The 18298-nt window shown below is 36.7% G+C and overlaps 1 protein-coding gene across 3 annotated transcripts in view; it reads right to left on the bottom strand.

Moving 5' to 3' along the window:
- Nucleotides 1-706: 706 nt before the first annotated feature.
- PARP8 (poly(ADP-ribose) polymerase family member 8) overlaps nucleotides 707-18298 on the bottom strand; it is a 177686-nt gene continuing 160094 nt past the window's right edge. For all 3 annotated transcript variants that reach the window (XM_019464319.2, XM_019464320.2, XM_053906983.1), the window contains 3 exons: nucleotides 17516-17585; nucleotides 16585-16669; nucleotides 707-5356 (listed from right to left, as the gene is read on the bottom strand). In XM_019464319.2, the coding sequence (XP_019319864.1) occupies nucleotides 5254-5356; nucleotides 16585-16669; nucleotides 17516-17585 (258 nt within the window). In that variant the 3' untranslated portion in view covers nucleotides 707-5253. The remainder of the gene's footprint in view (nucleotides 5357-16584; nucleotides 16670-17515; nucleotides 17586-18298) is intronic.

The raw sequence follows: 18298 nt of genomic DNA, 5'->3' as shown, positions 1-18298 counted from the left end.
ACTCACGCTGTCTCTGTCCCTCAAAAATAAATAAACGTTAAAAAAAAAAAATATATATATATATAAGAGAATATCGTGACTGTGAATATGCATCACAGACTCTTAAGTATTTCTAGAGTAACTGACATAAACAGAAGTTTGCTATCTATGGTTTCTCAGCTATAAATGTAACAGGAGTAAAAAAAATTACTTTATCTCTTATGAGAATATAAACTTAGTTCCTCATATTTACTATTAATGTGTTTAGAAAACCAAATTTGTTTATGGACTAAGGTCTTACTCAGTTAATGAGATGTATGTTACAAAAAGTAGTGGTTTAAAAATCAATTTCCAATTACTAATCAAGTCAGGTTAGAAAATTCAAGATAGTTCACGTGAAGTGCTCCTTTTGACAGTATGCTGAGGTGTTTACAAAGCATATATACAAAACGTATAAAACTCTTTTGTTTCAATCCTCTGTTTCTTGACAGAATTTGAAATTAACATGACCAATTAAATCTATCATGACTATCTGGGGCAATGCTGACAAGATGGGTTTTTTCTTTTATTCCCTCCTATTTTAGAAGTACTTTACAAGTGAAAAGGGCAACATCATTTTTAGAGTTTGTTGAGAACTTCAAATATCTAGTCCCCAGAAGCAAGATTCATCGTGAGGAGTAGCTAAGGTCTCACCGAGTTTTCAAAATAGTGCCCACATATACCGTACTTGTTGAACAAATTCAGATTTATTGAAAGTAAACATTTACATTGGCTACAATGTTAGAACTATTACAAAGCTGGATAAAAGAGGCTTAAGTAGCAATAGAAAGCAAGTGCAATAAAAAGTGAATAGAGAAAATATTTGGCCTTAGTGATCTCTTGGCAGTATTTACATTATGTACATATTGTTAAATATTTATAATAACTCTAAGGCACCAAAGGCTAAATAGCAGGTTGCAATACTATTTTGTGCACAGAAGTCAAGAAATTTATTGTAAAGAAGGCTGGATAGTTAAAGAAACATAGGCATATCTTAATGTTTACATAAAGAGTGGCTGCATTTTTAAAAATCTCAAATGATACATTAAATATTGGGCAGATTGAAGAAAATATTTTTAGAACATTAAATTATGTTGACTATGTAAATAAGCACTATTTTTTTACTGACTTGCTGGTAAATGTGTAATGTAATCTATTCTTCAACACAGCTTTTTCACACTCATGGATATGTTTTGTCTAAAAACTACTTGAAATTCTTTCAACCTACAAAAACTTATCCTAATATATCATAGTGTATACAAAATCTCCAGGAAAAATTGACTGGACAATAATATACATCAAATTTATATTTAATCTGACAAAAATTTAGCAGGCATTCAATGCCAAAATAATTGAATATTCAGTCTGCCACTCTGGCAAAGCAGTTGAGTATTTTAATCCTTTAACTGTAAGTGGGCAATTGTTTGTGGCTTAGGTGAATGGACATAAAATTGGCCCGTGGAGAAAACCAATCTTAAAGGGGACTACTTATATTCAGATTTTGCAACTTGAAACCCCTTCACATAACTCACTGGGTGTTAGTTAGCTATGTCGCTCATCACCAGTGACTGAAATATCCGTATTACTGCACTGTCAAGAGGTCACTGACAATATCTATGTCCAGCACAGTCTTGACTGTTGAATTACTTGATAACTTCCATTTGCAAAATTTTATGTTTTCCTTATACGGGAAACCCAGTTTACCTTAACAAACGGTCTGTCAATTGTCTTGAGGTAGTGTTAGAATGAAGAATTCAGCGGAACAATCGAATAACATCCTAGTATTTTTTAAATGTGCTTCAAGTGCTACTATGAAATCCACATATTTAAGTGGTAGACAGTCCAAGGTTGAGCGGCCCTTCGTGACATATTAAATTACTATCTGATGAAAGGCATCCAGACATTCACAAAGATGATGATTTTTCCTTAAAACTTTCTTCGACACCATGCCCTCTGGCAAGTTATTAGTGCTAGAATTCTTTCAATGATACTAAAAATTGATATTGCGTATTAAAAGTTTCCCTTCTTTTCGCAAAGTGGAGAATAAATGAGAGATCTCTTTTTTAAACTCTTAAATTTTTCGATGAAAAATATTCAGAACATTAGCAATGGTTTTTGGGTTGGTTTCTTACACCACATTAATGATACTAAGTTTGAGGAGGTGGCACTCATTTAAATTTTAAATTTAAAAACCACCTTCAAATCCAACATTTGACTGAGATTTGCTGAAGAGAAAATAAAAATAAAAATCATTTCAACATAATGCAATCTAAGGCACCCAAGGTACCTTACCATAATGTATTCTATAGCACTAGGTTTTAAGTATATTATTACTTTTTTCTCTTCTCATATGTTCACTCATTTTCTTTTTTTTTCCAATACAGTGGACAATGAAAAGGACAAATCATTCATAGTGAAATGTTTACAAAAATTAGTAATGTAGGAAAAAGCAGAACTAATAAATTAAGGTTCTTCTTTCCCTACTTCAAGAATGAAAATAAATGATTACCTTTGCTCAGTGGGTTAATGCTAAGTAGTAATGACTACACAATTAATACAGCTGTTACAAAGCATCAGTGAACAGACTTCAAATATTATATAAATACAATACAATATCACATGTTTGGAATCATCAAATATGTCAATGGGTAATATCTTAATGGGGTGACTGAATCAAGGCATGATAATGTTTAAACTTCTAAATCTTACAGACCTACTTGGAAGCATGATTCATTTATTGATGAATATTAATGAATATTATTAATTAATGCTGAAATTGGATTATTTAAAAATGAAGGTAAGTATCAGTATACTATAGTAACCCCAATATCAAAAACGTTCAATTAAAAGATTGGCTCTCATACTTCGAATATTTGCTTACAGAGATTCTGACACTTAATTTTTCAAAACAAACTTAAAATCTGTCATTTTGCACTGCAATAGCATTCAATTAGTTACTATTTGGAGACATCTTATTATCATAACAGATGTCCATTGTCTGTAATAGTTAGTGGGCATTAAAACTATCAACTGCTTCCCCTGCTCTAAGCGGTGAATCTACTTTTATTGTTTTCTTTTCATTTTTTTAAAAATTTACATCCAAGTTATATTCTTAAACTGGTGGTAGAGGTTTGCATTCTTCCAGTTTTTCCTCCCTAAAATACTCTCCCCTGAGTCCTCCAAGCCACCCATTCCAGTTCAGATTCTGATACTACACTCCTCGTAGATCACTCAACTGTTAAGTAAAACCTTAATGGATTAGGTCCGTGGTTCGAAAACTATGCTTGGTGGGGGGCGCTACAGGGCGTTTTTGGAGTTGCCTCAGTGCTGCCAGTGGCCACACAGGCGGGGTTCCAAGACCTCGACTTCCAAATCCTGCCAGTACGTCTTCACAACTATATTATATATAGAACGTGCCACAAAATGAATTTGAAAATAGTAATTTTGACGCTTAAAAATGTTTTTAAAACGCAGTCAAAGGGATTTGGGAGACTTGGGGAGTCTTGGCAGAAAGAAGCAAGTCGTCCGCTTGTCCCATGGAAAGTCTTCAAATATCTGGTCACAGAGCACTAAGTGACATGCTAGATCTATGCCCTACTATGCCTCAGTCTGGCTTTGAGTTTGGAGGCCCAAGTCGGAATGGATCAATGTTTTAAGTGGATCCTATCACAATGATTAATATCTCAACCGCTTCAAGTCTATTTTTGCAGAAATAAGTGGCACTATCAATTATTTACAATATAAGGAAACAAACAATAGGTAAATACTTAAGTAGCAACCCTTAGCGATGCGTGTGACCTTTTTGCTCACCTTGTATGCCAAAGGAAATAAACACAGAAGTTATAACATTATACTTGCAAATGACTATACATTTTTACTTTTTTTTTTCTTTCTAAATAAATTAGAATCAGATATGAGCCTTGATTCAGGGTCTGAATAGAGTGGCAGACTTGTTAATTAAACTGCTCTCATGAATGGCCTTTTTCCAAAGATATCACGTAGGAAATAAAACACTGTCAATTAAAACTTATAATGAGCAAGAATAACTTCAGGACCCAAAGAAATAGAAATGATTTTGATGAGCACATGACTCTTGAAAGGAAAATGCTGAGAGCTGGTGCTATTATTCTCTATAAATCTATTTGTGTTCTTTTAATATAAAAGAAACTTCAAAGTTTGTCTTCTTTCTCAATACGAAAAAACATAAGCAGAGGTATTAGATGAAAAAATATAAAAATGCTGGTGTGGTATAAATAAATTGTAAAAATGTTCCATTGTAGTAAATAAAAAATATATACTGTTTGTTTAAATTCTGAGGCCCTTCTTTTAAACATATAATCATTTGAATATAGATTTAGTCCACCTGGGGCACCTGTGTTCCCCAAATTATAATTGTTAGAGAACGTTATAAAAGTTGAATCTTAACTGAAGGAAAAATTATTTAAACAAATAGAAAAATTGTTTGTAAATATTTTCAGTGAATGAATGGTGATAAATTTGACTCATATCTTGGTTTATGTCCAGATTTCCTGCTTACTGAATATTATTTTCTTTTCATTAAATGGGAATGGAATCATGGAGCCATGCCATCACTGTTGCCAATACACATATATGTGTATACACACACATATATGCACCATCACACACATTTTGATGCATGAATCTATAGATATGTACATTACATACTCTTGGGCAAAGCACTGCATCTAAGACCTAATTGTTTTTGTTTAAGAAAAAAGTAACAGGAGAATAGGAAATATCCCCTCCCCAAACATTTGAATGTTCATAACACTAATTAAATAGCACATCGGAATGTGCAAACATACTTATTGCAAAGTATTGTATAGATTTAGACGTCATTATAAAATGTTCTCAGTTCTATTTTGGTAACCTAAAATGTCGGTATATAATACCAAATTTCCAATTAAAGAGTTTAATATAAAAATATCAGCACAAAACTGTTTTTTCAATCTGTTTATTGTGTGAGCAACCCAAACTTAAGTTTAAGTGCTGTTGTAATTTTATTACTAGATTCCATAACCCTACAATTGATAAATTGTATACCATTTTAGGTATGTTTAATGAGATACTTAGAAATACTAAGAAAAAAATCAGTATTCAAAGGGTTACTTTTGTTTATAATAACAATAAATTATTTTATCATCTTCTTCAGTTCAAAATCCAGCTTTGAACCCGAGGAAGGCTTTCAAATCACGTTAATTAAATGGTGGTCCTTTACCCAGTAGCGGTTTGATTACCAATTACTCGAAGGATCTCTTTGTGAATGCCTCCTTCTTGCGTGTTAATATTTGCATCTCCGACTTGGCCATCCTCATAGCTGAAATGCAAAAAAGAAACATAAGACATTTAAAAAGACGAAACATTCAAAAATCACTTAAGCCACCTTAGAAGTGCTATTTGGCACCCAAAGTACAACTGAAGGGAATCAATAGCAAAGGAGCCATTTCTCTGCTAGATTTAATAATGTGTCTGCATTACCAAACACACGATTATGCTCAATAGGGCCCCGATTTCCCCTTCCTTCCTTTCTTAATTTCAACTTTTTCACCCCCACATAAAGCACGGCTTGTGATGCCGGAAGCACCCGTGTCCCTGGCCTTGCAAACATTTTCCCACAGTGGCTGTTATACGAAGCCTACCGTGGAGGAAACACCAGCTTCGGCTTTGCATTCTTTAGCTTCTAAACTTCCCAGCCCCACTCCAGCCTCAATCATTTATTTGTTTTCTCATCTGCGACACTCTTAGAAATGACTTCACTCTCTGCCGCTGCTCTTTTGCCATGCCTGCCCTCTCATCATCACTCTGTTGTGATCAGTGCTGCATTTTCTCTCTTATCTCTGGCTGCTCTACGTAGTCAGACTATACAAGACGTTCTTACTTAATGCTGGTACTTCACATTAGAACGCAAGTGCGCCAAGTGTAGCTAAGCTGTAGAAGTGAAAATAGAACATTAAAGGACAGCAGTTGCAAAGTCCTTTAAAAAGAAATAATTGCGTTTTAGATGATTCTTCATTTCCTCAAATAAACTTACTTGGGCAATAAGAATTTTCCAAGAATGAATTTTTAAACTTCCATGATAACGGTCAGAAGTAGAATAGGTGATGAATTAATTTTATTTCATAAAAATGACTTCAAGACAGAAGCTTTAGAGAAGTGGTAATTACTTCAAAATAGATAACCAGGGCTGTAAGCAGTCTCAAAGATTTATGCGCACCACTGTCTTTTCCTAACCACATAAAAATTCTCCTGAAATAGCACAATACAGGGAAATGAAATGGAGGGCATACAGCAATGAGAACCCAGGTCCTTACATAACCCACTGCTTAAACACCTAGTGATAACTGTATTTATATCGAATGTAGACTCCTAAGAACTGACCCACGGTTGCCTATCAACTTGTTTAATTCTTTCCGTATAAATATGTGCGCGCGCGCACACACACACACACACACACACACACACTCATAGTGAAACACCACCGCAAAGAAAAGAAAGGGATATGTGGTATACAGCCCAGTTATAATTATTTCGTCAGGAGATCAAACTGAAGTGTTCTGTTAATTAAGTGGAAAATGTTCAAGTGAAATGCTTTAAGTACTGTCCAAATCAAATTTGGTGCGTTGTGGCAAACTATGTAAAAGATATATTTTACAGGGCAAGTAAAATACATTTTACTGGCTTCTACACAAATCCCGGCTACCCACAGGACTAAGGGTAAGCCATCCGTAATACTGAGCCAAGGCTGGAGAGGCAAACTGGCTGGCAGGCTCGTTCCGAGGGAGATAATAGTGTTTACCAAGTCAATCCAGCTAGTTCCTCCAGGATCCGGATTTTGGAAAGCAAAGACACTGCCAAAAGGACAGTGGGAAGACACAAAGAAAACCATAGTACCAGTTACACATACAGTCCACATGTAGCTCTTCTCATTTTCCCAATATGCATTTATGTTTATTCTGGCTCTATGGCATCTATAGTAGGGTCTAGACACCTACTGTGTCCTCTGTACACAGGACACAAAGTTGAATAGGGTATTCTTGGCTTAACTGAGACCCAGTCTACCTACTACCATCTGTATTCCTTCCAACTTAATGCTGACCTTTGAGATTTGTCTGTAATGCCTTCTAACTTCTCATGTCTTCAAGCCACTGCAGTCATTCGTCTGATCCTACCACTCTACTGAGCGTACTGACAATGGTTGCCCACGGCCTCCTAGGTGAGGAATTCACAAGACTTTACCTGCTATGTGTGCAGTATGTGATACAGTGGACTGCTCTTTTTCCTAAAGTGATACTATCTCTTCACTTCCTCGTTGGCCCTGTGACTATTATTATTTAAAAAGATTTTTTTTCAATGTTTATTTATTTTTTGAGAGAGACAGAGACAGAATGCGAGTGGGTTAGGGGCAGAGAGAGAGGGAGACACAGAATCCGAAGCAGGCTCCAGGCTCTGAGCCATCAGCACAGAGCCCAACGCAGGGCTCGAACCCATGAGCTGTGAGATCATGACCTGAGCCGAAGTCGGACGTTCAACCAACTGAGCCACCCAGGCGCCCCGGCCCTGTGATTATTAATTCTCAATTTCCTTCACCGCATCCTCTTCCGTGGCCTCCCATTTCAATGCTGATTTTATCCACAATTCACTCTCAGTGTTTTCTCTTCTCATGATCTGCAAAATCTCAATTATTTCAATCCCTCCCACTGCTTTAATTGTCACCCACATGCTGATTCCTAAACTATATCTCTAATCCTTACACCTTTCCCTAACTGTAATTTTCCCACAGAAATCACAAATCGAGTGTATTCAAAACTGAACTTAACTTTTTTTACCCTGAAACTGCTTTTTTTTTATCCTAACAAAATCTCAATTTGGAGTACCATTGTCTACCCACTCTCCCAACAAGGTAACTTCAGTCCTTCTTGGTTCTTCCATGTGCCTGATTCCAGTAAGTCACCAAGTTATCTTGCTTCTGTTTTCTTAATTATTCCCGGTTGCATCTTCTCTCCATTTGATGCCATTACCTTCATTTAGGCCTTCATTATCATTCATCTAAATAAGGGATTTTCAAGTTTCAGGTTATGTACAATTAGCGGGTTCCGAAATTAACTTAGATTGTCCAGGCTAGCATTTTTCAATGAGATTATGGTAGAATAAGATACAGAACACTGAATGCACCACACAAAGGACACATTGTTTCTTCCCAAGTCACGATGTCAAACACATTTTCTTCTGTGGTGAGAAACACTGACCTAGATGATTATAATAACATTATAGCTGATCTCTCTGTCTCCACACTTACCCCATCATCTCTCCCCTAAGACTATTTTCTGCTCTGCTACAGTGATACTAATGGCCTCCACTTTACTTGCAGGACAAAATCCAATGAGACTGGCATGGCACACCAGGTCCTGCGGGACTCAAACCAAAACTTTGTCTCCAGTCATGTCCCACTCCCCCGACACCCTATGTCCAAATGGAAGGGTCTGCTACCCCCAATACTATGTGTTCATCAACACTTTAAAAGCATATGTAGTTAGTGGAAAGGAGACGAGACTCACATTCTTTAAATAAATGCTAATAATTTAAGACACAAAGAGCACAGGGTGAGGGGAGAGCAAGAGTGAGGGACTGAGATTGAAAGTATTAAGAAAAATGCATGTTTTCCCACTGTCTGTGAATCCCACAAGAAAGCATAACAGCTGTGGGTTGGAAGGATAAAACTGGCCCAGGCATCCAGGTGTCTTAAACTATGAAGCATATATAATAATAAAGGAAAGACAAACTACCATTTGATTGGGTCAACTGGCAGAATTCATATCTACGTAATACTAGTAGCATTTGGGCGCTTATTACAATATGGCATACAGAATACTTTGCAACTATTTATTAGTATTACAGACAAACACCCAGTTGTTAACAGTGAAGTTCATTTATGCCCAGAAAGCAACAAATTAAAAAAAAAAAAAAGAAATGGAGCAAGAATAATATCATAGGGAAATGATATACTTGACTAGGGTTTTCTGAAGAAGGAAAAAATGAAACCATCTAAAAGAAGTCTAAAATTACTTATGTTCCCAGGAGTATAAGAAGATTACTAAAATTTTAATAAAAAATAAACCAATCTGCCTAAAAAGCTATGAGAAGGAAAATAAGACAACAGATGGAATTTAGCTATCTGGAACTCTCTGGGTATGTTACAAAATTTCGTGGATAAAAACTTTTGAATGTATTGACATGTTCTATTCTCAAACTGATGTAGCAGCTTTGTGACAGTTTTAAAGAATGGCACACGTAAATTTGTTTCCGGGCTCCCTGAATCTGGAATACAGAAATAATAGCACTATTTTTCATTAGCAATAAAAAGAAGAAATTCACTGTGAATCAAATGATATCCAGCACTTCCCCAAAGTTCCTGAAGATATCTGATGCTGTAACAGCATTGTCTATGTCACAACTCATGTACAATTTCTTCATTACGTTGGAACATGCAGTCTTTTGTCATTGCTTTCATTTGCTATGTGTTGTTTCTTGTGAACAGAATCTGCACTTTACGAGGGGAGATAATAAAGTTATGCAAATAACTGTAAGGCAGGCATCAAGGACAAGCAAATTTTATGACGAGCAAGAACAAGTAAAGGGGCACTTGGGTGGCTCAGTCGGTTAAGCATTCGACTTCCGCTCATGTCATGATCTGGCAGTCTGTGGGTTCAAGCTCTGCGTCAGGCTCTGCGCTGACAGCTCAGAGCCTGGAGCCTGCTTCTGATTCTGTGTCTCCCTCTGTCTCTGCCCCTCCCTTGCTCACACTCTGTCTCTCAAAAATAAATAAATATTAAAAAAAAAAAAAAAAAGAGTGAGTAAAACTTAAAGACAGAAATCATGTCTGACTGGGATGTCAAGAAGACCCCTTGGAAAAGACCATGTAGTTAGGCTTGGAAGATTAGAGAAGGCTAAGCTGGGGAGAAGGCCCATCATTTGGACTGACGGAACAAAGGCACAGTAGTGGGAAAAATAATTCCAAGCTGCTCTCAAGAAACACCTTGGATAATAATCTTATTCAATCAGTGTTTTGTATGGAGAATTGAGGGAAAGTAAAATGGTCTCTATGTTGCAGAATACCATGTTTTTGTTTGTTAAAAACTACCAGTCTGTATGAACAAGGTATAATCAACACTCTGCTTTAGGAATATTAATGTGATATAAATAGTATGACCTTAAAATTTTATATGCATAGAAATGGAGACTATACACCAAAAGATTAGCTGTATTTAACTCCAAGTGGGGATATTACAGGTGATTTTCTTCTCTTTGCTTGCCTTTGATTTCAGTGTCTATACAATGAAGAGGTATCACTAGTCTAATCATCTTAATGTTTAATAAATCTGGCATTGTACAAGATAGATTAGGGGTAATGAGAAGCATGGAGAATAACTAGTAATCTTTTGGTGGACTCTGGGGCAGAGAATGATACATCCATGGAAACAAAGGTACTGAAAGGAGAAAACGGTAAAGGTATACGGGGAGCTGATAACTATAGTGCACAAGGAGAAAGAAATTAAGAACAAGAGCTCAGATTTCAAGTCTCTTTGATGTAAAATGACTGCAGAGATTGAGAAAGCCGAGAACTTGATTAGGGGATTTAGCAATAATGGGGTCCACTTTGTACACACTGATTTTAAGGTATGAGCAGACTTCTTGAGGGGAAATACCTAGCGAGCAGTTAAATGTGGGCATTTCATTCATTCCTTCTTTTCTGCTAAGCACTGTGCTGGGCACACAAAGACAAATGAGCCATACAGTCCACAACCTCAAGAAGTATACAGAATAATGGAGAAGACCATGCATAAGGAAGAATAACCCAATGACAAAAACATGCCCACGGCATCACACAGTAACACTAAGGAGCGGTACAAAGGAGTCTAGGAAAGTTTTAGGAAGAACGGAAGGCATATGTTGAAATTTAAAGGATGAGTAGGAATTAGATAAATTACTTTGAGGGTAGAGAGGAAGAGAGAATCCAAGCTCAATGGAGAAAGGAAAGAAGAAAAGCATGAAGGTGTGGGAATTGTAGTGCACAGTTCAGGTTGTGACGCATAACATCTGGAGGAGAGAAATTGTGGGCAATGAGATCTGGGGGGCATGAGGCTGGGGACTGGATCTCCTTGACTTTCTAAGGCGGTGGCGCTGAAGGAGGAACAAAGGGCTGGGGAGTTGTGTGGTTCCCTTTGTAAAAGGACACGGGATTTCGTCTTATAAGAAGCAAGCAGCTCCGAAAGAATCTTAAGCAGGAGAGTGATGTGGCAGTTTAAATCTTGGAAAGGGATCTGGGTTGCAGACAGAGAAATTGGATTTATTATAGTCTGGGGATAAAGCAAAGTTCCCGATCTTATCAGCTTGATGTCTCACAGCTTATGTCACACAGTGTCACTGAGCCATGACCAAATGGTTTGTCTTCCAACTTTACAAATAAGTTGTCTGTCTACTCACTATGTTCCCATTCAAACACTGTTTGTGGGTTTTGTTTGTTTTGTTTTGTTTTGTTTTTGCAAAATAATGATGAAAGTTCTCTTTCTTTTCATTTAATGGCCATTATACAGTTCTTATTTTACAAATTTTTCTTGTATCTTCTTTAGATATATATCAAACTTTGACCAAAAGTAAAAACCATACATTAGTAATCCAAAATATTGTCCTTTTCAGCTTTGTTTTTGTTCATTCATTAAAAATGTACTGACAGGCATCTCCGCATTGGGTACCTTGGGAAGTGCTTCAGGGCATGTAGGAGAGTAAAAGAAAAGCAAGAGTAGGGGTGCCTCGGGGGCTCAGTCAGTTAAGCTTTCGAGTCTCGATTTTGACTGAGGTCATGATCTCTCACGGTTTGAGCTGCGTGTGGAAGCCTGCTTGGGAATCTCAACTTCTCCCTCTCTCTCTCTGCCCCTCCTTTTGTGCATGCAGGCATCTTTCTCTCTCTCTCTCTCTCTCTCTCAAAACAAAGTATAAAAAAAATCTTAAAGAAAAAAGAAAAGCAAGAGCAGGGGTCTGCCCTTTGGCAGTTGATAGCCTCATGGAAAAGTCAGATACAATGAAAAAACTGAATTTTAAATGGAAGTTCTGCAATGTGGGGTGTAAGAACACCAGGAAGAAAGATTAATTTTAACTGGGAGCTGCATGGAAGAGGTGATATTTGTGCTAGACCTTAGAAGATAGATTTTGGATAAGAATTCCTGAAACGTATTTAGCCCTGAGATCTGCTTGACTCAGAAACCTGAAAATACCCAATCCCTTCTCTGCAGACTTACCTGATTTGGTCCTTCCCATTCTTAAGTTTCTGAACTTATTGGTATGTCTTGAAAAATAGGAGGGAGTGTATATACCTTAACTTTATCTAATAGACAACATATGGAAACAATTCATTTGAAGATCTACCTGCTCTAAATCAAAGAAACACTAAAGCATGAAACAGGTTGTAACATCAAATAAGCAGGATATACAAACCTAGCAGTTCTTAACCTTTCCTGGGTCCCAGAGAGCTGAGGGAGAAGACATATACTCTTACCTCTAACAGCTGTCACTATGGCAGGATGGGGTGGGGGTGAGGGTTAGCCGGGGGGGGGGGGGGGGGCATGGCACTGGACACACCTGTTTACTTGCCAAATTATCACTTACCTTATCCTCAATTTTATTATTTAATAATCCTATTAATGGGAAATACCAATAGTAAATCTTCCTTCTCTTGCTCTAAAATTCCCCATTCACTGTGAAACAGGCATGTTTGTTGCATATAACTAGAGTACAATATATCCATTTGGTTTTTGCATCTTCTGCTTCGGCGAGCCCAGCTTCTAGCCCCTTTTAAAAACTGCTGCCATATTTCTAAATATTGGCCTTAATGCCTTTGTGTACATGTGTCTCAAGCCCAATCAGAAATCAAACTTTATCAGGAATCCTTAGACACTTAAAATTGGTTACAATCTGTTCAAAACATCTAATTATTACATTTTGCCTAAAGCATTAAAATTTGATTAAGTTCATTCACTTTGAAATTATCCAACAAAATTTTTTTGAACTTATTCTTTTTTTTCTAAGTGATGTCTTCCTTTAAATTTTATTTTCAAAATTTTTTTTGATGTAGCAGTCTGTTCCCTAAAATATCCCCACAATTCTTCCTTCATTCTGTGTTGTTGTTTACTTGTTGGAAAGAGTATGAATAGGATGTTAAATTAGTGTTTTATTATCTCCATTCTAGAAATCAGATTAGCATGGAAATTACTGAAATATTTTAGTAGTTTCACTTAATAATAGATAAAAAAGAAGGAACACTAATTTATATCCTACTATCAGGTCAGACTTCTGAATGAGGAATCAGATAATGTTAATAAAAAAACCAGAATAAAATAATAAGAAAATAAGATTTTCTGTCTGATAACAGTATATTTGTGATAACTCACTTCTTTCTCTTCAATTTATCTTTTCCTAGATGCTACCACTCACTGGGGAGGCACATCACTCACAGAACTCTGTGATTATATCCTTTATAAAGAAGCTGATGGTTGTAATTAGAATGTACATTAATTAGTGAATGGATTCTCCTTTTGATGTGTTTGAATCTTATCAATTTTCCTTAATTAGTCCCTTCTTTCCTGAGGGTGCAGAGAAAAAGGATGAAATCACATTTGCATTTATAAAGAAATGAAAATAGGGGGCACCTGGGTGGCTCAGTGGGTTAAGTGTCTGACTTCAGCTCAGGTCATGATCTCACAGTCTGAGTTCGAACCCCACGTCGGGCTCTGTGCTGACAGCTCAGAGCCTGGAGCCTGCTTGAGATTCTGTGTCTCCCTCTCTCTCTGCTCCTCCTCCACTCATGCTCTCTCTCTCTCTCTCTCTGTCTCTATCTCTCAAAAAAATGAATAAACATTAAAAAAAATTATAAAGAAATTAAAATCATTATCTTAAGAGAATTTTTTTCTTTATACTATTTGTAAAGTATCCAAATATACTAGAAGAATTTTGTTCTCTTTTCTTCAGGTGGTCTTTCCTCAAATTTTTCTTCTAATAAATACAGATATCCTTCTCTCCAGACACACACATAATACACACCCAACACATATATCCCTACAGATTTATTTTACATATAATTTATGTAAAATTTCAAAGAAATAATGCTAGAATGCATACTTAAATATCTAAAGTTGATTATTTGGCTCAATACATTTGACTTTTAGCAAGTTACTAAAAGGGATAAATTAACATCAGGCTAAGGAGAGGACTTTGGAGTTACTTTCTAAATCCTAAGGCCACTCAATGAAACAACTTCGGGACTGGATGTGTCTTTGGGAAAGCCAATCTTCTAACAGAAGATAACAGTCACGATGGTAAAGAAAGAAGAGGGGAGGGGCACCTAGGTGGCTCGGTGGGTTAAGCATCCCACTCTCGATTACGGCTCACGTCATGATCTCAGTTGTGAGATTGAGCCCTGAGTCGGGCTTCACACTGAGCATGGAGCCTGCTTTGGGATTCTCTCTCCCTCTCTCTCTGCCCCTCCCCTGCTCACATGCACAGGCTCTCTCTTTCTCTCTCTTAAAAAAAAAAAAAAAAAAAAAAAAAGAGGGAAAAAAAGTATTTAATGAGTGCCTTTCAATGGAGATCTGCATAGCACCAACTTTGTGCTCATAATAACCTTAAGCTAGCATGCAGATAGCTTCTCTAGGAACCTCCAGACCCACATGGCATCCTTGTCTACCTTGCATTCTGACCCAGGAGACTGATTTGTACGGACTCTCTCAGTATGCTCCCTGGCCCTCTACTTTCTGGTAGAGGAAATGGGGAGTCCCAGCAGGACCTTGGCAGGAGGACAAAGTCCAGGTTTCCCTTAGCTCCAGATCCACAAGGGCACCTCGGGCTATGTGTAGACTTTCAAAGCTGCTGAACTAGAAAGGGTTCTCCTGCCAGGTCTCATAATTGTTTCTTGTTCTTGTCCTTTTGGCCCTAAGTATATGTAGTAACAACAGCTGTGGTGTTACTAGATCCTGGTTACTACACTAGACCATGGTTCCCCTATAAACCACACCTTTTTAAGTAACTTACTTGTGGATGATAGAAATTATGGTATTTTGGGGGTGACCGGGTGGCTCAGTCGGTTAAGCGTCCGACTTCGGCTCAGGTCATGATCTCAGGGTTTGTGGGTTTGAGCCCCGTGTCAGGCTCTGTGCTGACAGCTCAAATCCTGGAGCCTGCTTCAGATTCTGTGTCTCCCTCTCTCTCTCTCTCTCTCTCTCTGATCCTCCCCTGCTCAGGCTCTGTCTCTCTCTTTCTCTCTCTCAAAAATAAATCCATATTATTATTAAAAAAAAAAAAGAAATTACAGTATTTTTCATGGGCCACGGGTTTCCTGTTGGGATTCTGCCCCTTAAGGTAGATATATTGTGCTACCATATCTACTGATGATACTGTACTGTACCCACTGATGAAACTTAGGAAGGTTATGTAGCATGGTTAACATCATCTAACTGGTGAGCCTGGACACAAACTGTCTAACCAAAGCAGGCTTTTTCTACAACACTTATGGCTGCTTTGGCATTAAGAAAAAAAATCTATAGATATATATATGTCTCACAATACATAACTTATGTATTAATGTGTATCAAAAATACAGAAGATATATAAATACATAATATGTAAATCAGTATCATAAGAAAGTCAGTTTTCATATTATCCAAAAGAAAACCAGGCAGTTCATAAAATTTCCATTGTCACCTGTCCATTAGGTAAGAGATCAAATGCTGTAGGCATAGCATCCTACAGATACATTATACATCGAAGCAATCTTGCTGCAGTCATTTTGACATGGCTTATAAAGCGACCCAGTGCATTTTTCCATCTTCTGTTTAGAAGACTACATAAAAGTATAAAACAGATATGCTCAATTCTTCCCCGAGGGGTTTCCTGTGATAGGACCATGGATGAGGAAGAAACAGGCAGGGGAAGGGGTTGGGAGTCAAACAAAGATGGGTGAACATCAGACAGGTTTACTGGACTTATTATTTATTTAGGGCTGAAAACTAATGCTATTACATTTTCATACAGCTCTTTTGATACAGCTGTGTCAAAAACTCCACATCAGTATGTCCTGTATCAACTTTTCATAAGGACAGGGCATTCTCATTATTGTTTTCTTCATTCCCAGTTATCGTATTTTTAAGTCCATAGATAAAGATATGTGTGTATGTGTGTGTATATCTATGTTACATCTATCTGTGTGTATGTATATATACACATATATACACGTGTACATACATGCACACATAAATGGTTAAAGAGACAGGATGTTTTTCTTCAGTTCTTCTAAATTAACATTTAAATATCACTCTGTTTTTTAGAGCTCATTAAAATAAAACAAACATTAATATAATGAGAAATTAGCTGTCTATTATATATTGGCAGCTAAAATGACCAAAAAAAAAAAAAAAAAAGAAAAGAAAGAAAGAAATGTAGTCACTACTATCTCATTCATGGAGAAGACAGTAAGACACAAATGTGAACCTTTACACTTACACAAAGAAGAATCGTGTGCAGACATGATCAGTATTGGGGACGACCCATATCTCTCCATGTTTGTGCAGGTCAGGTGAGGTGATCACTGTAAGTGGAAGATAAAAGTAAAGAACTATTTTTTCTAAGTTACTATACACCTGGCTCTTAGAATCTAAAAGCAAAAAGAACATGCACAGACCAGCATATGAAAAATTGTTTAACCTAATTAGCTGTCAAAAATGTAGTAAAAACAATGAAATGTCATGTAACAATTTTATGTTTTAAACACCATCAGCGTAACAACAGGAAAGCAATCACTTGTGTATTATCAAAAGCAAACAGTCCTGACTCGGGAACTATGTGGAAAACAACTTGGTCTCCCATATAACTATCAAGGGTTGAAAACTTAAAAGGCAATTAAGAGTGGCTACTGAAAACTCTCAACACAAGGAAAAAATGCTTTTCTAGTCAAGGTCAGATTTTATAGCAAGAACAAAGAAAAGTGTATGATTTTCCAAATCGCCTATCGATTTTTCTATCCCAAGTTCAGAAGAAATGAATACTTTCAGAAGACCTATTTGGGTTCTCTTCTTGGTGCTTGGTTCATCTTTCCAATTTTCCATGGTATTATACATTCAAAAGCCAACTTAAAGAGGAAGGTGGCATATTAACACAAGAGATTAGTAATACTTGATCAGGAAAATATAATTACCATTCTGAGATATCTGCCAAGAATAAAATATAGCACTGTTTGAACTCTTGCCAGTGACACTTTGTTTTTCACCTTTAACGCTCTATATTGTACCTGTTTCCCATCTGTGCCCTTAGAGAAGGTCACGAGGAATAATGCTGTCACTAATGCATTATGAGCATTCTGTAAATATACTCAAATTCCTAAATACATATAACATAGAGAATTAATGCTACAAGGTTTGTAGAACTTTCAACGTACCTTCACATAAGGCGATGCATTTTAGGTTACGGCTTTGCAGGAATTGGGATTGTTGTCCTTTTTTCTGTGACTAAATTCCAAAAGAATTTAAAAATTAGACTGAAAATGGGGCAGTTGCTCAAGTGAAAAGAGAACTCATCATCGTTAAAAAATAATAGCCCCTGAGATAGCTCCAGATTAAAAAAAAAAAGTGTGGGGGGGGGGCTATCTAGACTAGCAGTAATATCCTTGAATTCTTTCTTAATGTCAAGCTATATTTGTTATATCATTTAATTTCTGTACATAATCATTATCAAATCACTCTCAAGATAAGTGAACTAAAAAGGCTAAATTAAAGTTTAACAGCATCACATCATAGAATTAGAACTCAAATTTATTTTCACTGGAAGCCTGGCATCCTTGTTTCAAGGGAAACAAAATTAAAATTGCATGGTCTTTTTAAACATTAAAATCAGTTATTCCAGATCATCTAACTAACCTAAAACCAACCCATTCTTACAGCACCATTAACTTAAGCTGCAGGCGTTTCAGAAAAATCTCATGTAGAAAATCTGTAGTTTTGCTTTGTTTTTAGATACTAAGTTAGCTATCCTTTTTTTTTTTTTTTTCAATTTAAAGTCACATTATTCATTAAGTAGATTTTTAATTGGTCCAGAATGGTTGTTTCCTCTGAAACAACAAGGGATCTGTGCTTGCTCTTTTCTCTGCCTGGAATGTTCTTCCTCCCATAGGGCTCATGGACTCACTGACTATAGGTCTCCACACAATAACCTGAGAAAGAGC

Source organism: Panthera pardus, unplaced genomic scaffold (genome assembly GCF_024362965.1).
Source record: "Panthera pardus isolate Hobbes unplaced genomic scaffold, ASM2436296v1 HiC_scaffold_2, whole genome shotgun sequence".
In the NCBI taxonomy this organism is placed as follows: Eukaryota; Metazoa; Chordata; class Mammalia; order Carnivora; family Felidae; genus Panthera; species Panthera pardus.
The sequence above is the reverse complement of the archived record's forward strand: the minus strand, read 5'-3'. Positions and strand labels throughout refer to the sequence as shown.